The sequence below is a fragment of the Agelaius phoeniceus genome, chromosome 26, assembly GCF_051311805.1.
Source record: "Agelaius phoeniceus isolate bAgePho1 chromosome 26, bAgePho1.hap1, whole genome shotgun sequence".
In the NCBI taxonomy this organism is placed as follows: Eukaryota; Metazoa; Chordata; class Aves; order Passeriformes; family Icteridae; genus Agelaius; species Agelaius phoeniceus.
The window spans coordinates 2,644,706-2,666,494 of NC_135290.1; the positions used below are offsets into that span (position 1 = coordinate 2,644,706).

The following is a 21,789-nucleotide window of genomic DNA, read 5'->3' on the forward strand; positions in this document are numbered from 1 at the left end:
TTGGCTGATCCACAGGTCAGCAGCAGCACAATTCCCAACCCTCCCACTCCGAGGCACTTCCAGCCCCAGCACCTCCATGGTCCTGCAGACTGTGCTCCCTCCACTCCCACAGCCCTGAGGAGGGAGCCCAGAGCAGCCCAGGGACTCTCCCTGGGGGAATTCATGTCCCAGAGCTGGGTAAAGACAGGGTTGAATCACTCAAGATCAGATACCTGAGAAGGGTCGGGACAGACACAGGTTGCACAGCCACACCCCATTCCAGGTCACCTCTTAGGGACCTTGCTGTCCCCATGGATGGTGCAGGGACACCAACACATCTTGCAGCTCCTCTGAGTCCCCTGCCATGCCTGTGCCCCTCTGGCTGTTGCAACACCCAGTGCAGGGATGCTGAGGTGCCTCGCTGGAATTCACCCTTGCTTTATATTTTCCTCCTGTAAAAGTCTTGGCACACCTGTGTTCCTATAGAAACAACAAATAACACTTTGCTAATGAAATCCCCTGCTTTAATTACTCCTGCACAGTGTGAGGGAGGTGTGGAAAACAGATGTCAATTTTCTCCTGCCTTGAGCATTAATAATTAGTCCTGACCTTAGGAAACCCCATGGAGGAGGGAGCTGCAGGGGTGGCTCACGCTGACAGGCAGCAGCAGCTTGAGGCAGGTTTCAGAAAGTGGGAATTTAGTCTAGAAAGATGGTTTGACTTCTCAGGCAAACACTGAATTCCTCTGACAGAAAAGACCACTTTAGAAACAGACATTAAGGCATAGTTTCCAGCTCATTTTAGGGAACTTTTTGATGATAATTGCATTCCAGGGCAAACTTTATAAACATATAAAAAGAGGGAAATGGTTTTATCCAGGTAGTATCTGCATCTGCTGATATGTAATTTTGGAGCCAGAACTTCACCTCCATTTTCTCCCAAAGTAAGACCAATTGTATGTTTGAACACCATTGTGCTACCATGAAGCTCCTGTTATGCCGTAGGACTGGAATTCTGATTTTGAATAATATTAAAAATGGGCTCACAGTGTGCACGTGCTCAAGAAGAGAGGCAGGATCTGGTTTCATACTCAGCCTTTTACTTCAAAGGCTGTGGTAGAAACAACATGTAGTCCTTGTGGTTGTGTTCAATGGGAGGTCATGGAAATAACGTCCTTGAGTGGTTAATGTAGTTTTAACTCTTAATTAATGCTCATGATTTTAATTGCTGCCCTGTGGCATTACCAAAGTATCACAGATATTCTGGGCAATGTGTATTTTCATGGCACAGCAGATCAATGGCAAACAAAAGATGAAAGAAAAGGCAATTCCCCATAGAAGAAGAACCGCGAATCACCTGTGTGACACGGGTGACAGTGTGACACTGTGCCACTCTGAGGGGCTTGGCTCAGGGCAAGGCTGAGCGTTTGGACTCACACAGGGGCTCCGCACCGGTTTTGTGTCTGACATTGCCCTTTCCCCACATCACCGCTGCAATCAGAGAGGACAAACCGCGGCGTTGCCCGGGCAGAGGTGAGGAAACGAAGATGGGGACGAAGCACATTCCATTCCTGGCAGCGCCACGGCCCGGCCGCCCCCGCCTGCTGCTGCACCTTTTCCATCCGCACCTGGGCAGGACGAGCAGCGAGTGGGCGTCCCCTGGCGCTGTGCCCGGCGCTCACACGACAGGAACACATCCAGGGGACAGACACAGCCAGAGCCAGCAGAGGCTCCGATCCTCCAGCTCTCCGAGCTGCACGGACTTGTCTCCATCCACCAGTGGAGATAGGGAACCACTTCTCCATAGCAGCCAATCCTGATATTCCAAGGACACATCCCACTCCTGTACTGTCTCCAGCTTTCTGCAGATGGAGGGGAGGGAGTTGTGCCCTTTGAGCTCCTCAGCAATGTACCTTTGTTCTTCCTTCCATTCCCTTTCTCCCCTCCTTTGGCAAATGATCTAAGGAAGAACTTGGCTGTTGGGAAGGGGCTGTTGGGGCCTGTCTGCAGAGACAGCCCAACAATCCACCGTGTGCACACATGAGCAATCCCTTCCCCTCCACACCCTGCAGGATGAGCCAGGCACACTCAGATTGGTGGGTTCTGCCTGTGCTGTGGGTCAGCAGGGCCTGGCCACACCACTGTGCTCGGTTCTGGAGCCTTTTTTGCTTGCCAGAGATGATCTCTGTCTCTCCTGAAGCTCCGTTCAGATGGGAGCCATAAGCTCCAAATTCACAGTGAAGCTGTCCTGCCTGCTCACAACTGACAGAAAAACATCACTGGCATCAGCTGCTGAGCTGTGCTCCTGTCAGCTTTGTGCTCCTGCTCACAGGGCTTACACACCAGAAGCTTTTTCCTTACGTCCTTCATCTACTTTCTGCTATTCCACATTTTCCGTGGACATCCCACAATTTCTAGCTAGCCTCCATACCCTGTCCTTTTGGGATGGTTTGCTAAGTTCACAAAGAAGACAACCCATCCTATCACCTTTCCACAGTTCCCCACTCTTGGGTGGTCTCTGAAGTGAAGACTCCAGAGAGCCCTGGAGCACAAATTCCCTTTTCATTGCTTTTTCATGACTGCTCATCCCTCTCCCTGAGGATAAAAGAGCGGACTTGTATTTCCAGGATTGGCAGCCAAGTTCCTTCCAGCACCATTGTACTCAGGGGCTTTGGAGGTGCATTCAGGGTCTCACAACACGGCTGCTGTCCCTGCAGGTGTGTGTGTGCAGCCCAAGCAGGGACAGGAAACTGTAGCTGGGGCAAAAAGCGACAGTAAAAGAGATGCTGAGCTATTCCCTCAAATCCTGCACCGCTCTGTTTCAAAGCTCACAGTGCAGAAGGAATTAAATCATAGCCCTGAGCAAGGAGCCTCCTCCTTTTAATCACACCTGACAATTTACTTGGAAACGGAAGAAGCATAAAGATGCTCTTTGTAAGAGAAAAAGCTTCAAGTGCAATATGACAAAAAGCATGAATAGAACAAAGGCAAAAATGACGATTCTGGAAGTTGGCTCAGGCTTTATGAGTGATGAAAATCGTCGGGAATGCAAGGGAAAAAAAAAAAAAAAAAGAAGGAAAAAAAAAAAGTGTGGCAACGCCTCCTGGCCGGGCTATAAAGAGCCCCGAGGCAGGGGAGCGAGCACTCGCTGCTGCTGCTGCTGCTGCTGCGCTGCCGAGCCGCCTCTCCCTGCACCTCCAGCCTCCAGCATGAGCACCACTGTCAGGCAATACTCGTCCTCCACCTCGCTCAAGGGCTTCGGGGGCCTGGGGGGAGGCTCCAGCAGGGTCTCCTCCGTGCGTGTCGGGGGAGGAGGGTACCGGGCCCCCAGCGTGCACGGGGGCTCCGGCAGCTACTCCGTCTCCTCGCGCGTGGTCTCGGGGCTCGGCAGCGGCTTTGGGGGCAGCTACTGCAGCAGCGCAGGAGGGGCCCTGGGCGGGGGCTTTGGGGGCAGCTATGGGGCCGGCTTTGGGGCCGCCTTTGGAGGAGGATTTGGAGGCTTTGGAGGCGGTGATGGCATCCTGCCGGCGGGGGAGAAGGAGACCATGCAGAACCTCAACGACCGCCTGGCCGCCTACCTGGACAAGGTGCGAGCCCTGGAGGAGGCCAACACCGACCTGGAGGTGAAGATCAGGGAGTGGTACAAGAAGCAGGGACCTGGTCCTGACCGTGACTACAGCCCCTACTACAGGACTATCGAGGAGCTCAGGAACAAGGTAGGATGCTGGCATTAACGGGACATCTTCACCAAAGTCACTTGTGAACAGATGACCTTTTTCATGTTACAGCTGGAGGGGAGAGGTTTATCAAATAGCAGGTAATTCGTGTGCAATGAAAAGCAGAGCTTTGCAATAACAGTCACTATGAACAGCAGATCACCAGGCACCAGAATGGGCTTTCTGTTGACTCTTCTGGTGTAGGGAGAAAGATGGGGCAGGAAAGGAGGCAGATAGATTCAGGTTACCTGATGGTACTTGCTGCCACACTGTCACCTCCTGCCTTCCTTTTTACTGCTTGTGCCCCATAGCTGCTCCCTGTTAGGCTCCTGATGGTGTTCTTAGCAGGCAGGGACTTGTTATCTCCTGGCCCTGTTCACTGCTGAGTGATATGCAGATGGAGATGAATAGTCATTCTCACAAATATCGTACAAATCAGATTTTCCGCCATATCCTTTGAGGAGGGTAAAGATAGAAATTAAAATAGAAAGAAACTGTCCCATGGGATGTTGTTCTTTGGGAGTTGCAGACACAGAGTCCAGTCCAGGATTGGAACTCACTGGGCTGTGGTAAGTGCTGAAATCAGGTGTGTGCCCTGCTGTAAAATGCAGCAGATGAAGTCATGGCCAAGCTAATTTCTCTATTCTTAACAGCTCCCTGGATGATTTTAAACAAAAGTCCTTCAGCCAAAACATCAGAATTTGCCCATCCCTCCCTGGCCTGCCATTGCTTGCCCCCCTCAGCCCTTATCACTCATCCTGAGTGAGCTCAGGCTCACTGAGGGAATAAGGTGTGGGCGGTTGGGCAATGTCATACCTGGTCTGTAAGAATAAATTCCTGGGAAATGGGGCAGGGTCAGCCCCTGGAGGGAACTCACATTCCTAAAATTTCTTGGGCTTCACCCTGGGGGAAAGGGCTTGCCTTGATGCAGGAAGCTCCTCTGCAGATTCCAGCATGTCAGTGTACTCTGATGGAGCACAGAAACATCTGGAGGCAGGAGCTGTCTCTGGATTTGAGTGATGAAGTGCTGGGTTTCAAAGAAACCTTCTGCTCCTGATCCAGGGGAAGGCAGATCCTTCCCTCCCTCTCCCCTGTCAGCTGGGAAATGGCCACATCAATATTCCTGGATTATTCCTTGGATATCCCCTGAAGCACGAGAATTTACAGCTCTTCATTAGCTCGTGGCTACAGAAATTCCTGCTCACTAAATGGCCAATCATTTTCATAATGTCAGCGCAAGTACTTGCACCTCAGGTGTAATTATGAAAGCCAAATGAGGTAGGCACAAGGCACTCCTTCCTTCCTCAACCCTTTTTTTCCTTCTTAGCTGGGCTGCTCCCATTCCCAAAGCCTGGAGTGCTGCCAGGGCTCAGCATGGTGTGAGCACCTGGAGGTGCCACCTGGGCAGGGTGATGTGCCCATGGCAGTGTTCCCAGGGGACTGAGCCTGTGCTGATGGGAGATGGAAACGAGCACTCCATCTCCTTCTTTGCAGAGCCCACATGGAAATCCATGGCCCAGTGCTGCTCCAGTCCTTCTCTGGATGGGATCACTCAGTGTTTGAAATGACTTTTTAACTCTTTGACTTATCCCCCATCAGATTCTTTCTGCAACTGTTGAAAATGCCAACATCGTCCTGCAGATCGACAATGCCAGGCTGGCAGCAGATGACTTCCGAACCAAGTGAGTCCAACACCTCCAAGAGCTTTTGTGAAAAAGGGGGGAAATCCTGGCTGTTCAAGGTGTTTTTTATCTGCACCTGGGGTTTTTCCACTGGAGTGGGACATTTGGGAATAGTTCATCTCTTCCTGGGCACAGCGCTGCTGTTTCTGCACTGTGAGAGCTGTGTACACACATTGAATTAAAGATTCTTGGCAAAAATACACTGGGTTGGGGAAGGAATAGACAAGAAAAATGCTCTATCAGGTGGGTGTATGCAGCTGTGTGTGTTGTCCCCAGGTTTGAGTCGGAGCAAGCTCTGCGCATGAGTGTTGAGGCCGACATCAACGGCCTGCGCCGGGTCCTGGATGAGCTGACCCTGTCCAGAGCCGACCTGGAGATGCAGATTGAGAACCTGAAGGAGGAGCTGGCTTATCTGAAGAAGAACCATGAGGAGGTGAGCATGGAGTAGGGCTCAAATTAGGACCTACAAACATTCCTTGTGCACCAGGGAAACAATCGGGCCAAACGCACAGGAGTCTCTGGAATTAGGGCTGTCAGGAGACACTTGACCAGGAAAAGAGAGAGAAATAATCCCTTCAGGCAGGACCTCCAGGAGGTCTGTGGGGTTCCTGTGCTGGGTGCAAAGAAGAAATTTCTCACCATGGGAAGATGCCATGTCATTCTGAGGTGTGCTGTGTCTTTTTTGTGTCAGGAAATGACTGCCCTGCGTGGGCAGGTGGGTGGGGAGATCAGCGTGGAGATGGACGCTGCTCCTGGCATCGACCTCACCAAGATCCTGGCGGAGATGCGGGAGCAGTACGAGAGCCTGGCGGAGAAGAACCGCAGGGACGCCGAGCAGTGGTTCTTCAGCAAGGTGAGGAGCTGGAGCTGAGCAGTGAGCACAGGGCTGGGGCTGGGGCTGCTGCCAGAGCTCTGAGGGCTTTGCCTCTGTGCAGACAGAAGAGCTGAACCGGGAGGTGGCCATCAACACGGAGCAGCTGCAGAGCGGCAAGACGGAGATCACGGAGCTGCGGCGCACGATCCAGAGCCTGGAGATCGACCTGCAGTCGCAGCTCAGCACGGTACCAGGGCTGGGCATGCAGGGAGGGGGATGCAGGGCTGTGCCCACCCTGGCCGCCCCCTGAGCCCGTGCCCGTCCCGCAGAAAGCGGCGCTGGAGGGCACCCTGGCCGACACCGAGGCGCGCTACGGCACCCAGCTGGCCCAGCTGCAGATGCTGATCACGGGCGTGGAGGAGCAGCTGGCCGAGCTGCGCTGCGACATGGAGCGCCAGAACCACGAGTACAGGGTCCTGCTGGACGTCAAGTGCCGCCTGGAGCAGGAGATCGCCACGTACCGCCGGCTGCTGGAGGGAGAGGATGCCCAGTGCGTGAGGGGCTCCGCTGGGAGGGCGGCTGGGAGGGTCACAGACACAAAGTGCCCAGGGTGTCAGCCCAGTCAGAGCTTTCAGGGCTGGTTTCTCTGTTCACATCAGCTGTGGATGCCCAGTGCTCTGTCCCTGGTGTCTGGCTGTAGTGGGGTGTTGCTGTGGTTCCTCTGTCCCTCAGGAGAGGCCTGAGGCCTCAGTGGAGCAACACTTTTATCTCCATGAGCCTTCTCTGTTTTTCTCCTGCCTGAACACAGAGCCTGTGCAGAAGCAACAACAGAGTTTGTCCCTAACATCTCTGGTTTTGTGCTTCTCTTGTAGCATCTCCTCCCAGTACTCCTCGGCCATGTCCTCACACTCTGGCAGAGATGGTAAGAACCCACCTTTCCCTTCAGCCTGGTTCTTTCCCCTTCCCAGTCAAAGCAGGGCTGTTTAAAGCAGCATTTTCCACTCCATTGTGGAATTCCCACCAGCTCTTGAAAATGTGCACTATCTGATAATGTTTTAAGAAATTTCTCTCCTTCCTGCCGTGAATAATGGTCGCCCTTTCCTTTGCAGTCGTGACATCGTCCCGCCAGGTGCGCACGATCGTGGAGGAGGTGCAGGACGGGAAGGTGGTGTCCTCCCGGGAGCAGGTGGCACTCACCACTCGCTAGGACAGCCCCTGGCTCAGGAGAGCATCAGACTGAGCCAAGAAGTGCCTGAGGCCATGTGTGCTCCCTTCACCTGCTCTTCCTCATGTCTTGCCCTCATTCCATGCAGGTGTCTCTGGACACACTTAATAAAGCTTTTTCTTCTCGCTCGTGCAACTGCAGACTTGTCTTGTCTGATCACTGATACATGATCCCTCAAAGCCTCTGGGTTCTGTGTTCATGCCAGGGAAAGTCCTGAGAAACCACAAGAAGCCAGAGAGAGGAGGGGAATGGAGGGACATGGGTTCCACCTGGAGGGACGGGGGCTCTGCCTGGGACAGCTTTTTTCTAATGAACTTGGTGCTTGTAAATACATGGGACTGGCTAAGACATAAACTGTGCGATACAAAATGAAGGCAATTATGGAATGATGAGGTTTGAGGTCAATGTCCCACACACCTGGTAATTAAAGTCAACAAAAACAAGCTCAGTTCTCAAACTCTTAGGATCATAAAAAGTCACTTTCTCCTGTAAGCTGATCTTAGATGGCTTCAGCAAGGCTGCTGCTGTCAGGTGCTCTCTCTGAGACATGAGCCCAGCATCCAGCTGGTTGGCAAACCTCATCCCTACAGGCCTGCTGTCTCTTTTGACTGTCTTTAAATCACACTGTCAGGCACAAAAACTTTTACAGGGCTGTTCATGCTGCCCCAGGGCTGCACTTGAGGAACTAAAGTAACCATTGCTTAATCTGCACAGGGATGAGTAGCAATAATTTCTATCACTGTCGTGTGTAACAGATCACTGCTAAAACCCTTCCTGAAACTACCTGAGAGGTAGAAATGATGCCTGAGGCTGAGCTGCTGTTCAGGATTAGTGACTCAGCTGGGCAGCAGCAGGTTCTGGCTGTGCCTGTGCCCACTCGCCTGCTGGAGAGCGACCAAGGGAGGGCCAGAGAGGAGAGGAAATTGTTTTAGAGCCAAAAACCTGATGGAATCACTTTGATCCAACTTCATGCTTTCTAGTCTGTGGTAGCTGGGAGCCCTGTGCATGAGCTTATGTCCATCCCACACCTCAAGGACACAGCTCTGGGCTCAGACCAAAGTGAGAGGGAACAGTTGGCATTAAATCAGTTTCCCTTATAACAATGGGCAAGAGGCTCCTGCAGCTGAGGCTCAGCTTGCTCATCCTTTGGGTGATCAGTGGTTCGTTCATCCTCCCTGAGTCTCCCCACAGCATTACAGTCCCCAGGGTGCTCCCTGGCCCCAGCAGGTTTGGGAAGAGCTGATGATGTCACACTGGGCATGACAGGACAGGCAAAGGAGAGGAAAGGAGATCGAAGAAGTGGGGAACCTGCCAGGTCTTTCCAGAGACGGGAGTGTGAGATTTTATCATTGTGTATCATCATTCAGCAATTACAGAAAAGGGCAGGAAACGAGACGCAGCAGAGTGCAGAGTTCATGGACTGTATTGTGCTTCTCCCTTTGCTGGAATGACAGACCTTCTTTGGGGAAAGTCTTCCAGGCCAAACAAACCAGAGCTATCTCAAAAATGAAAACCAGATCAAGGAAAAATGTACCTGAGCCTCAAGTTGTCTCAGACTCCCTGGCAGCAGGCAAAGCTGCAGGCTGGAAATTCTGAGCAAACTGCTATTTTTTTTTGGCATCAGACGAGTGTTGTTATACTTTAGCTGTAAATGGCTTTTTAAGTTTTGAACCATCTGCAGAATGCCCCAAGTGTATGAACACAGAAAAGCTTTCTGCAAACCACAAATATAACTGATTAAATAGAAGTAGGAGGCTAAAAGAAGACGTCAGTCCAAGAGTAATTTCTGTGCTGGCAGCACAGAGAGACGTGGCCCCTTCTGCAGCCAAAAGGCACAGGGGAGAGATTGATCCAGCAGAACACTCAGTCATCTCTGGGATCTGAGATATTTCCATCAGTCAGCAGGAGAAGCCAGAGATGAAATCCTGAGGAGAGCTGGGAGAGCTGATGGAAGAGCCTGGTTTGTAATCAGTGGATTCAGTTCCCCTGGAAGGACCTTATCAGGGGATATTCATCAGCATATATTTGCATCAATGAAAAAGGCTTTAATTCTGCATACAGCTCAGTGTAACCCTGTTATCACAGGCAAGAGCAAAGTCCAAGCTCAGCACAAATGATCTCTGTGTGACATTATAGTGCCCTGAAGAAGGAAAGTACCACAGAACTATAAGGTAACTTACTGCTTGTTATTTACCCTTTGCTACACACATTTGTGTCTGTGAAACAGGGACAAATTGTCTCTCCAAGAGATGGACAAACACTGGTTTTGGAAAGCATTTTACAGATTTGCTGCAAGCTGCAAGTACAAGAAGAAAAGTCTTTTTAGGATTCAGTTGGGAATTACAGAGGCAAGAGCTCAGTGAATGATGGTGAAACCTTATGGACAACAAAACAAAAAATGGAAACTGTGAACATCCTTTGAAGGTATCTCATGATGGAGACATAGAGAGAAATCAATGGGATGTGCCTGTGTCAAGAGTAATACAAAATAGCAAGAGCACTGACAATGAATAATGCTGAATTAAATGCCATCTTTCCAATCTCTAAAGCCCCATGTGCTCCTCAGACAGTTGTTTTTACAATGCCTTCAAGGAGGAGGATAGTTGTTATTGTTGTTTCCATCCTACAAAGCATGAAATTGAGACTTGGAGGAGCTGAATGATTTGCCTGGAGTGACTTGCAAAGCTGGGCTCAGAGCCTGGAGCACCTGGTGTCACCAGCAAGATGGAGATCAGCCCCAGTACAGCCAATAAAAGGCTGCCAGAAAGTGGCATGACAGGTACATCACCAGCCAGATAAGCAAATACTTTGTAAATAGAGAACACCAGGATTTTCCATAGGTTAACATGGAAATTCAGCTGACAATGAGAGAGAGGAGCTCGGGTGCCTCTGGATGAGCCTCTCCCTGGCCAGGCTGATGGGTGCTGGCAGTGCCTGGCTCCAGCTGCTCCCCTGGCCCTCCTGTGCCTGGGCACCAGCAGGGATTTGGGGTTTGGTGCTGTGTCCAGGTCATTGAGTCCCCAAGGAAGTCCTCTTGGTTGTGAAAACACCAGATGATTCAGGTGTTTGTAGTGACATGAAATGCTGGACCTCCTTCTTGGGGGCACATTAAACTTCATCTGCATTAGCCTAAGAAACAGTCTTAAGCCTTAAAAGATATCCTGAGATTCCCAAAGGATTTCCCTGCAGGGAAATCTAATCTTTCCCATTTCCATTGCCCTGTTGAGTCTGATAATTCTGCTGTAGAGGACTCTTGGGAATAACTCCAGCATGTCCATCCTCTGCCACCAGCCCACTCCCTGTCACACAGCCCAGGACGCCGATGGAAACCTGCAATATGATCCCTTCCTTTCTGTTTTTTACCAAGCTCATTACGTGAGAGCAACACCTTCGCCTGGGGGAGGCTCTTCTGCTCATTTGTTACTTGAAGTAGTAATTTTTCCTGGTCAGACCTGTGCTGCTGTTCCTGAAATGCCCACGGGAGATCCTCATGAGCCGTCATTCCTCTGCTGCCCTGTCATTCCTCTGCTCCTCTTCCTCCCCTGGGGTGCAGCACTGCCTGCGAGGGGCTCCCGAGTCAGCCCAGGACAGCTCATCAGACCATTGCCCCTGGCTGCCTGCAGGGATGTGGGGAGCAAATTTCCGTCTGCAGACTCCAGCCAGGAAGTCAATCAAAGCTAATTCTGGCAGGAGCCTTCCATTAGGCATGGAGATGCCATCATTAGCAGATCTCCTCATCACAAAGTGAAAATGGCTTTAATAAAATGAGGGCTGTGACTGCTGGCAGGGCTTGAGGTTTGTTCTCATCAAAAAGCAAGAGCTGGTTTTAAAGAAAATTTTGAATTTTGGAAAGGAATAAAGCTGGCATGAAGAATGCACAATTCCAAGAAAATAATAATAAATTACTGTTCTCCTTTACAAAAGCTGTAGGAATTCTAATCACCTTTGGTAAAGCCTGAAGGAAAGAGTGAAAGAGAGAGAGAAAGAAAGAGAGAAAGAGAGATAGGAAGAGAGGAAGAGAGGGAGAAGAAAAAAAGAAAAGAAAAGAAAGAAAAAGAAAGAAAGAAAGAAAGAAAGAAAGAAAGAAAGAAAGAAAGAAAGAAAGAAAGAAAGAAAGAAAGAAAGAAAGAAAGAAAGAAAGAAAGAAAGAAAGAAAGAAAGAAAGAAAGAAAGAAAGAAAGAAAGAAAGAAAGAAAGAAAGAAAGAAAGAAAGAAAGAAAGAAAAGAAAGAAGAGAAAAAGATAAGAACATGGACATCTCTGCTTAGTTTGCAGTAACTGAAAAAAACCCTCTACTCACTGTGGGTGTTTTCCTTATTGAAGAAATCCCACGGCCACAGGATTGTTTGGGTTGGGAGGGACCTTAGACACCATCTCAGGGACACCTTCTTCTGGACCAGGTTGCTCCAAGCCCCATCCAACCCGGCCTTGAAAAAGAAGAACTATATAAATCTTGATTAAATGAAATTAAATGTTTACTCAGCAGTCATTTTGTAATTCTTTGGTTGAAAAAAGACCAATTGTGACCAGGCTGCAGGTGGGCAGCCCTGCCTGACCCTGATCCCTGGCTCCAGGCAGGGTTTGGCCATCACTGTGGCACCAGAGCACCCAGGCTTCCCTTCCTGATGATGGCTCTAACAAAGGATGGGCACCCACAGAACCACCCCAGAGTTCAGGAGCGCTGGATTTGCAGTGTCAAGATAGAATTGAGTTTAATGAACTTGCCCAAATGGCAGAAGCAATATTTGTGAGCCAGGCTGCACCTGACACATTCTTTATGCCACGTGTCCAGGTGACCTGGATGCCAAACCCAAAGCTGAACCACACGTGGGTGAGAGCCAGCCAATATTAGCATTGCTATATTAATGTTATTAATAAAATGAAAGATTCAGATGACAAAACATTTTAATTATTTCCCTTCTTCCTCAATTTAGCGTTCCAGAACTAAAAAATTAGTTTAATAAACTTTTTAAAAGATCTTTTCTATTGTCCTTTCTAAATTTAACACCTAGATTGTATTGGAGAGTTTTCATGTGCTGGTTGGAACTGGATCAGACTTCTGTAGGGTCATGCATTTCCTGAAATTCTCCACATTACTTTTTCAGAAATCTAATGAAACATCCTGTGTGGCAGTGAATATTCAGTGGACTGCATGTTTGGTGTCCAGGAAATATCCTTTCATATTTTGGATAAATACTTGGCTATTTTGTCTATCCTTGAAAGCAGCAAAACAACCCAGACCTCTTCAAGGGGATGTTTTGATGGATGTAGAATAAAGAGAAGGGATAAACCAGCCCTGGTACATTCCAGTGCAATATTCCTCTGTGCTCTCCTGGAGCATTTAAAGTCTGAAGACCCAGACCAGGAGCTCACTCCACCAAAAGTGGAGTGGAACAGACCCTCACTGCAGGCCCAGGGTGGTCTCCTGGCCCTGATCCCGGGGACTGAGGCCAGCTGAGTGAGGGGACACCCTCGTTTCTGGTCACAAAGGGGTCGAACAGGCTCTGTCAGATAGGATGCCTTTCCCACAGCTTTCACTTTCCGGGTAGACTCGCCCACGCCGGGGATGGATAATTGCTGTGGTGCTTCATTCCCCGGGCACTCTTGGGTATCGTCGGGTTTTTGTGTCACTGTTGTTGAGTTGTCATCACAAGTCAGACCTGATGATTCAGGAAGTAACATTTTTGATGTAGTTTTGAAACACGCTTCTGTTAACCAAAGCATCTTTCTGTTGTGGGATTTCTGGAGACAAACGCCTTTGGGGAATTATTTCCGGCTGAAAAAAAAGAAAACACCTCCTAGCCAGGTCACAAGGAGGAAGAATAAACAGCCCTTCTCCAGTGGCACGATCCACAGGGACTGGTATAAATAGAGGACCAGGGGACAGAGGTATCACAGTTGGATCCTGCAGCCACCTGAGCGCTTGCCTTGGGCTCTGTTGGCTCCGCACCCGCACCATGAGCTGCACTGTCAGGCAGGTCGTCACTACCTGCACCCAGGGCAGGGGCAGCACAGGCAGCAACGCAGCTGGCACTGCCAGGAGGGTCTCCTCTGCCTCCTCGGGCAGACACGCTGCCTATGACTTGGGTGCAGTGGTTGGCGGCTTCTCCGGCGGCAGCGTGAGCGAGGGATTGCTCGGGAAGCAGCTGAGTGCCGGCAGTGCGGCTGGTGGGAGCTTCGGAGCCACCCAGAGGGCTTGTTCTGCCCTGGGATTCAGCACAGGAGGAGTCTGCACTCGAGGTGGCTTCCCCAGGGCTGGGGCTGGCTGTGGGGATGGGATCCTGTTTGCTAACAACGAGAAGGCGACCATGCAGAACCTCAACGACCGCTTGGCCTCGTACCTGGACAAGGTGCGGCTCCTGGAGGGGGACAACGCCGACCTGGAGTGCAAGATCAGGGAGTGGTATGCCAAGGTGGGGCCCATCTGCGAGCCACGGGACTACAGCTGCTACCACAAGGAAATTGAAGACCTTCAGAACCAGGTAAACCCTTGTTTGTCAAGAAAATCCTGCTATTTCTTCGGGCTTTGCTTTCATATGTGCACAGAGCTCTGTCAAATGGTAGAGGCAATGGCTCTGGAGCAATGGTTTATATGAAATGATGGGCTGTGGGAGGGGGATTCTGCATTTACTGAGCACTGATGCTTCAGCAAGGCTGGGTCCACCCAGCTGGCACATGGGTTTCCCTGCTGTGATGCCACATAACTGATTAATAACCCCAATATATGGAATTACTATAAAATACCCCAGGAAGGTGTTTCCTCCAGGGTCTTCTGGAGGCAGAGGAAGCTGCAAACCCACATATTCCTCTTATGATTTATATTCCAGATCCTATGTGCAGCCATGGAGACTAATAAAATCCTTCTGAACATTGATAACAACAGGATGACTGCTGATGACTTCAGAGTGAAGTGAGTATAGTCCCCTGCTGGCCCATGGAAGGGCAGGTGAAGGGTGGTGATGGGGACATCCCAACCCTCTGCCTGTCACACTGCATAGTAAAACAGATCTCTGATACCACTGGCAATATTGATAGCACTGCATGTCTGAAGGGAAAGAACTTGATCCTCATTTTTTTCCCCCAACCTCAACGGAAGGCCTTGCCCTGCTTTGCTGACATGCTGACCTTGGTTTAAGGTATGAGACCGAGTGCGGTCTCCGGCAGAATGTGGATGCTGACATTTGCAACCTCCGGCCCGTCCTGGACCAGCTGGCCAGCTGCAAGACCGACCTGCAGCTGCAGTGTGAGGCTCTGACAGAGGAGATGTGCTGCCTAAAGACCAACCACGAGGAGGTCAGCTCTCTCAGGGAATTGAGAAGAAGGAAAATGTCCCCAAAGGTGGATGGATATTACTGACACAGCCACATGCTTCCTGCAGGAAATGAGCTGTCTGAGGAAACAGGCCACTGGGGATGTGAGTGTGGAGGTCAATGCCTGCCCTGGCCCAGACCTGAGGAAGATCCTGGAGGATCTGAGGTGCCAGTACGAGACGCTGATGGAGCGCAACCGCAAAGAGACGGAGCAGTGGTACGCCTGCAAGGTACCTCGTGTCCCCAGAGCTGCAGCCAGCTCTGCCCCAAGGGGGAAAGGGAAAAATGAGGGATTAGGAGGTGTCCTTATAACAAGAAGTATCACAGATGTGCTTAGATCTAACTGTACTGCCCGATTTCTGTGTTCCATCCATGGCAAAGGGGCCACCACATGGTGTCCCTGGGTCAGAATGGAATAAACAGGGTGTCAGCCTTGGATGTGGATGTGCTCAGGGCACTGCGGGGTGTGGGGAGGTCCTGGACACCCCGAGATGCAGTGGGGAGGTGAGGAAAGGGCTGTTCTTTCTGACCTTGCAGGTGGAGGAGGTGAATCTGGAGGTTGTCACAAGCAGCCAGGAGATCGAGTCGAGCAACAAGCAGGTGACTGAGCTGAGACGTCAGCTGCAGGCCCTGGAAATCAATGTACAAGCCCAGCTCACTATGGTAGGTGATGCCACAAGGATGCACAGCTCCAGCTCTCGTGAGCAGGGCTGTACCTGTGTCCAAAGCAGGTACCTGTGTGTTGGTTCTATCCTCAGAAAGAAAACCTGGAATCCTCTTTGACGGAGACCGAATGTCGCTACAACAAATACCTGGCTGAGCTGCAGAACCAGATCTCCTGCGTGGAGCAGCGGCTGGCTGAGATCCGAGCGGAAATGGAGTGCCAGAACCAGGAGTACAAGACCCTTCTGGACGTCAAGTGTCGCTTGGAGCAGGAGATCCAGACCTACCACTGCCTGCTGGAGGGCGGCCAGCACGACATCATGTATGCAAACAGGGCTGGGCACCCTAAAATCTCTGTGCTTTGCCTTACAGGGATATGAAAATTTGTGATCCTGGTAGGAAAAGTAACACTGTGGTGAGGAACCAGTGCTGACCTGTTTTCAGACAGGGCTGATTAGAAAAAACCAGGAGGCATCTGAGGATTTGGCTCTGATAAATGTCCAGGGAGCACACCAAAGACCATTCCTGGGCCAGGGAATGGGCTGGGAGAGCCCTCAGAGCTGTCCCAGCCCCTGGCACAGTTCAGCAGCTCTTTAAAGGCAGCTTCACCAGGAGCTGGACAAAGAGTCATGTAACTGAGTTTTATTGGCTTGCCAGAATGAGACAGGATTAGGGACTAGCCGCTAAATTAACTGAAACGATGAATTATCTAAATATTTTCAGTTTCGCACAAGTTTAATTAAAGTTTTGGATGTTTAATTTGTATGCAAAGCAGTTGGCTCTGCCCTGCCTTCCATTGACTGAGGTTTTGAAACAGCCAGGCTGTTAATTCCAGACATGGCTGCACACACACAAAACTGCCCTGAGCACCCACCTACTGCCTTTGTTTTGTTGGGAGAGGAGCCTTTGGAATGGTGGTGCCCTGATGTGGGCTCCTCTGGACTCTCCAGTCCTAAATTATTTACAAGAAAAGTCAGTTTTTGTTCCAAAACGCCTATTGCAAGGCCTGAAGTGGCACTGTTAGTGCTTGCCCAGGGTAATCCTGAGTGCCAGATGGAAAAGCAACATGTGCCAAAAGACAGGGGGGACAGAGGTGGTTGCAGCTGACCTCAGGGCTGGGAGGGAGAACTGCGACTGAAGAGACAGAGCTAAAGCACTGAGGAGGGCAGGGGGAGATCTCCAGGGTGGCAATGCTGAGGTCTGGGTGTTCAGAGGTGTCTTTTTCCACAGAGGGTCGGCAGGAAGAGGAGTTGGTGCCACAGCAGCTGGGAGAAGCACGGGGCTGAAAGGCAGCCTGTGCCAGCCCTGCCTGCCCTGAGCCCTGCACGGCCCAGGGTCTGTCAGGTGAGGGGGTCTCCAGGCAAGTGGGACCATGAAGTGCTTCTTTAGTGCTGGGTACCAGGAGGATGAGAGGTCTCCAGGCTTTTCTGGGTGATGAGGAGAGCCTGGAGAGGGTTTTCCCTGGAGAGAGGCTGGGCTGGAGTCAGACACTTGGGATCACAGCTGTGACTGTTGGTGGTAGGGAACTGGGATTAACTGGGCTGTGGTGGGAAGCAGTGATAACGGATGCAGCTATGGGATATTTATTTGTAAACCTCTGCACAGAAATTGTGTTTGACACTGGGGGGTGCCCAGCAGTAAATGTGTGTTTAAACAAGGCTTTCAGCACAACATGGGAAGGAGGAACTGGCAGGGGAATCAGTCACAAGTCTTTCAACAAGGATAAAATTTAGCAAAGCTGGGAGCAGAGGGAAAGAGAAAAGTCAGTACAAAAGCAAAGGGGCATAAGAGAAAGGCACAGGATGCTGAAAAAATTATTCTTCTCATTCTCCTTCAGGTCACTGCAGACCAGAGAGTCCCTGCCAGCCCCACTGCACATCCCCTGAGGAGCTCTTTGAAGATAAAGTCTTTTGGAAAATCAAGGCAAAAATAACCTGGGAGTTCTCAGTTGTGCTCCAGCAGCAGTCAAAGGGACTCTGCAGGACAGCACCTCCTGGCTCCCCTGGGTTGTGGCCATTCTCTAACAGAGACCAAGGCTTGTCTCCAATAAAACTTTGCTCCTGCTGATACAGCCTTGAACCTGAGAAATAATTTCTACAAGTAAATCAATATACAAGTATTTAAAAAATATATTAAAAATCTACCTTCAGTTTCCAACCACACAGCAATCACTACAGGGAAAAAGGAAAACAAGCCATCAGTGCTCCAGCTGAACTCAGGCTGAGGATGGGGATGGAGGGTGGAGGAGAAAGACCAGACAATGTTGTGGAAAGGGATATTTGCTACCAGAGGAGGAAGCAGGAGCCAAGACATGAAGCAGAAGGTGGTGAGGAAAGAAACACCCAAGGAGGCTGGGCAGAGGGCAGGGAAGGAGTCTCAGGGCTGTCTGACTGACAGTCTGCTACTGAGAGAGCTCGCAAAGAAAAGGGAGTCTTCACTTAAGCAGACATATGCTAATATAATATAATATAATATAATATAATATAATATAATATAATACATAATATCACACAGTATCATGTAATACACAACACCTTTGAGTTATTACAGATGCACACTAAAAGGATAAAATCAAGAACAACAAGTTTTCTCAAATAATACCAAAGCAGGAATTTTGAAAGCCAGGCTCTGCTGGACTCCTCACACTTTTCTGGTGGAGGAAAACAATTCCCAGAGAAAACACTAAATAAAGAACCTCTAAATGGATTTGTAAAAAAGGCAAACAGGAAGAACCAGCTGGCAACATGTAGGAAGATAAAAGGGTGAGACAAATTAATATGTGGGAGAGAATTTTTTTAAAAGTGAGACACAATAAACAGACAGAAAAAAAAGCTGCTGGCGTTTTATTAGCCCAGAGAAAGGAATGGCAAACACATTTAGGAACACGACTGCATTTTGCTGTGTGTGCAAGCCCAGGCTCAGGACCCAGCCTGTCCCTCCTCGCTGGCAGCAGTGTCCAAGCCATGGTTGGATGGGCTGGGAGTGGTGGCACAACCCTTGCTCCTCACTGTGGGGCTCTGGCAGCCTTTCTCTCATGAAATGTTGGATGGGGTTTGATGACTGACCTTAGACAGGGAGGTTTCTAACAAGAAGGCTTTGGGGGACACAATGAGTCTGAATTAGTGCCTGTTTCTAAAGAGAGAAACAGCTCAGACAGCTCTGGAATGGCCTCTTCCTGGGCTCTGTCCAGGACACTTGTTAGCCCTGTGCAGTAATTGCTCTAATGAGCTCCTGGACAAGCTCTGTGTTACTTTCCCTGCTCAGTTCTGCATCTCCCATTCCTGCAGCAGTAATTATGCTGAGCATTTTGGGGTGATTTAACCCACCTCACTGCTGACACAGCACCTCTGAGGTCACTGCATTGCATCTGTGCAGAAACACAGCTCTGCCTTCCCTGCCCAGTGTTTATAAGCTGGACAGTGATGGGAAATGGTGACAGCTGTGGAGACAGCACAGGAAGAGACAAGGAAAGGAAAATAAATGAAATGGGGAGGACACAGTGCCTGGAACAGCAGAACAGGAGTGACCTGGACCTGCACTGCACAGCAGCTCACGGGTTGTGCAGCTCATCTGAGCTCCTTCTGTCCTCCTGTAACATGCAAATCTTGCAAAGCAAGAACAAACAAGTAACTCCTAGACAGAGAGACTTGGGCTGAAGGTGCAGGGCAGAGAAAGGAACCCAAGGATACAAAGAGCAAGGGGGGATGCCCCTGGGAGAGGCAGGGGTGATAGCAGCACTGGGGCTGGTGAGCAGACAATGAAATGTACAGTGTCAGCTCCAGCAGATGTGTCTGTGTTGTAAGAGAGCTGGAACATGGGAATTACACCACCATCAGGAAAAACCCCTGAGGAATTAACACACCAGAGGTTTAAGTGATCAGTGAAGAAATGGGAAGAAAACAAATAGTTTTGTAAATTACTAATGCTGGAAATCAGCCACGAGTTCCAGACTGCATGGCAGACAATTATCTCTGATTACAGGCACAGTGCACTTGGAAAAGCAGGCCATATTCTGGTGATGCATAAACTGTAATTTCTCTACAAAAGTCTGTTTCATACAGCATGCAGACAGGTACAGACCTACACCCACAGTAACTATTTGTGGGGTTTAGATTTTCGTTTATTGACTATGTAACATTTGTAAAGAATTACAAGAGATGAGCAAACTGCTGCTGTAACTCAACAGGAGATTTCTCAGTTCAGTACAATGAATAATATAACCTAAACTGCCAGTATGAGCCACATAATGGAAGTGTATTGAAATTAAGAGAGTTTTTAGCACAAGTATGATATGAAGATAGAAGAAGGCAGTCTGGGGAGTTCTGGCTGCCCTTCACCTTTGCCTGCCTGGCTCTGTTGCACCACTGGACAATGCCTGAGTGCAGGAAGCACCTGGAAACTCCAGGTTGTCAGGCTGTGACCTGATCCTGTGCCTCTGCAGCAGAGACCACAGGCTGAAGCCTTGGTTTCCCTCCTGTCCTGCACTGTGCTCAGCTCTCCATGCAGAGTGGAATTGCTGCAGTTTCCTCACCCATCACTATTCCTATATGTCCTAAGAAATTGTCCAGTCTCTCTTCTGCTGTGATAACCTGCAGTGCCACTAGAGATGCACCTGCTGGAGGCCTGACTGCACCGTCAGCACCTGGCAGGTTCTGGAAGGATCTAAAACTCTTCATCAAGTGAATCAGGGGAGACTGAACTTTGGTAGGAAGAAACCTGGTTGTGTCCACCTCCATGTCCTGCTGAAGTTTTCCTTCAGCACTGCAAATGCTCAGAGTGTGCGGATGTGAACACTCAGCAAGAAAGAAGCTGGAACAGAGTCGGTCTCCAAGGTGTATTTAAGCCTGTGCTGTTACCAAACCCACTGTGGTAATTATTGCAGTTGCCTTACAGGATTTGGCTAAACATGGTGGTATAAACCAATGAGTCACTAGCCAGGGAAAAGTCGTGGTCTGCATTTGAAAGATGGGAGTATGGGGCCTGGAGCCAGCTCAGTATCACATCAAAGAGTTTAATAAGTGATGCCTAATGGCCATTATGCAAATTATTAATGGTAATTACAAGTGACAAGATAAAATCATATTCCAGTGTGGTTGCACAAACATCACTGAGGCAATGCTTATGAAAGCAAAGTTCTGTTGAACCAGACACACCTTTCTTGTAGTTGACACAAGAAAACATTATCAGCTTTGATAAGCAAAGCAAGGTGAGCGTGTGGAGCCGGGCTGGGCACAGGGACAGCCACAGGACCAGACTGTCCTGCCCACAGCACCCCTTGGGAATGTGGCATCCTCCTGCCTCTCCATGCCTGGGCACCAATACTCACCTTTATCCCCTCTTTCACTCTCTCTTCTCATCCATCAAGCCCACAGGTCTCAGCAGCACTGGAACTGATGTTGTGTATGACCACTGCTGGTTGTCCTGGCCAAGGGCCTCTTGTGGCTTCCTGCACCTGAAACCAGTTGTTTCCTCCAGTCCTACACTGAGCTGGTAAATCCTTTAGGGACCTGTTTATGTCTTAGACACACACAGTCCCTTCCCCGTGTTCTGCCCCAAGGCTGCGTCCCAAGGCTACAGGAATAGAGTAATAACAAAAGTGGAGGTAAAGAAATCAGTTTAGTGGGGGGAAAAGCCAGTACTGAGGGAACACAGCCTGTGCCTGTCTTGGTGCCGAGCCCTGGAGCCCTGACATGGTCATGAGGACAGAGACAACACCACAGTTTGTGTTTAAAATACAACTAGGTTAGCCAGGGACCAGTTTCTGGGGGCATTTGCTGTATCAAATACATGTTCCATGCCCCAGTGTAATTGGCAGGAGCTCCAAAGAATGCAACTGCATCCCAAGTATGAGTTCTTGAGAAGAATTGTATGGTTATGTCTAATCTTTGCTGGTAAACTGGGATTTGAGAGTCTGGACCATTCCACCAGGACATTAGTGAAAGATTGTGCAGTGCTGCTGCTGTTTGTTTTGTGGAGCAAGACCTGTTCCTTCCTCCCATCAGAGAGCTGCTGAAGGAAGCAGGGGTGGGTGCTCCATGCCCACCTGTAGAGAAATGCCCAACATGTGCAGTGTCTCCTCCTGAACCCAACACCCTGCAAGGGAAGGAAAGGCACCCCCAGCCCCGTCTCTGCAGGTTGCTCTTGGGTAACTCCTGAAAACCTCCCCAGCAGAAGCGAAGCTCCAAGCAAGCATTATATTAATTTCTCTTGGCTCCAACAGCCACACCCTGTCTTCAATTATATTCCTCAAAACGACGGATGAAAGCCAGATTTGCTCCCTCTCCTCCTTTTTGTTCATGATTTTCCCGACTATGAGTCTAGGCTGTGTGGGGAGCACAGGGGCTGTGTCTTGGGGGAGGATGGACTTGTATTTCAGGCACTGCAGTCTCAGGGAGGAATCCA

At 49.8% G+C, this 21,789-nt stretch overlaps 2 protein-coding genes and 1 long non-coding RNA gene across 5 annotated transcripts in view; 2 read left to right on the top strand and 1 right to left on the bottom strand.

Moving 5' to 3' along the window:
• The window catches only part of LOC143695767 (uncharacterized), a 151,668-nt gene that overhangs the window by 6,263 nt on the left and 123,616 nt on the right, over window positions 1–21,789 (bottom strand). The window contains exon 4 of one of the 3 annotated variants that reach the window (XR_013185300.1): window positions 11,715–11,841. The exons of the other annotated variants lie outside the window; for them this stretch is intronic. This is a non-coding gene — a long non-coding RNA (uncharacterized LOC143695767). The remainder of the gene's footprint in view (window positions 1–11,714; window positions 11,842–21,789) is intronic. 3 annotated transcript variants of the gene reach the window in all.
• On the top strand, window positions 3,108–7,550 carry LOC129130960 (keratin, type I cytoskeletal 14). Its single transcript, XM_054649665.2, has 8 exons — window positions 3,108–3,694; window positions 5,294–5,376; window positions 5,653–5,809; window positions 6,068–6,229; window positions 6,312–6,437; window positions 6,520–6,740; window positions 7,063–7,112; window positions 7,300–7,550. The coding sequence occupies exons 1-8, from the start codon at window positions 3,188–3,190 to the stop codon at window positions 7,395–7,397; spliced, it is 1,404 nt and encodes a 467-aa protein (XP_054505640.1). The 5' UTR covers window positions 3,108–3,187; the 3' UTR covers window positions 7,398–7,550.
• On the top strand, window positions 13,372–16,705 carry LOC129130963 (keratin, type I cytoskeletal 19-like). The gene is made up of 7 exons (XM_054649677.2): window positions 13,372–13,896; window positions 14,242–14,324; window positions 14,551–14,707; window positions 14,793–14,954; window positions 15,262–15,387; window positions 15,483–15,709; window positions 16,618–16,705. The coding sequence occupies exons 1-7, from the start codon at window positions 13,372–13,374 to the stop codon at window positions 16,703–16,705; spliced, it is 1,368 nt and encodes a 455-aa protein (XP_054505652.1).

Excerpts from the sequence above, each read along its gene's own strand:
- LOC129130960 (XM_054649665.2), top strand. The coding sequence starts at position 3,188 with ATGAGCACCACTGTCAGGCAATACTCGTCCTCCACCTCGCTCAAGGGC. Across the intron at positions 6,230-6,311 it reads AGCAGTGGTTCTTCAGCAAG|ACAGAAGAGCTGAACCGGGA; the intron begins GTGAGGAGCTGG and ends GCCTCTGTGCAG. Across the intron at positions 6,438-6,519 it reads TGCAGTCGCAGCTCAGCACG|AAAGCGGCGCTGGAGGGCAC; the intron begins GTACCAGGGCTG and ends CCCGTCCCGCAG.
- LOC129130963 (XM_054649677.2), top strand. The coding sequence starts at position 13,372 with ATGAGCTGCACTGTCAGGCAGGTCGTCACTACCTGCACCCAGGGCAGG. Across the intron at positions 14,708-14,792 it reads TAAAGACCAACCACGAGGAG|GAAATGAGCTGTCTGAGGAA; the intron begins GTCAGCTCTCTC and ends TGCTTCCTGCAG. Across the intron at positions 15,388-15,482 it reads TACAAGCCCAGCTCACTATG|AAAGAAAACCTGGAATCCTC; the intron begins GTAGGTGATGCC and ends TTCTATCCTCAG.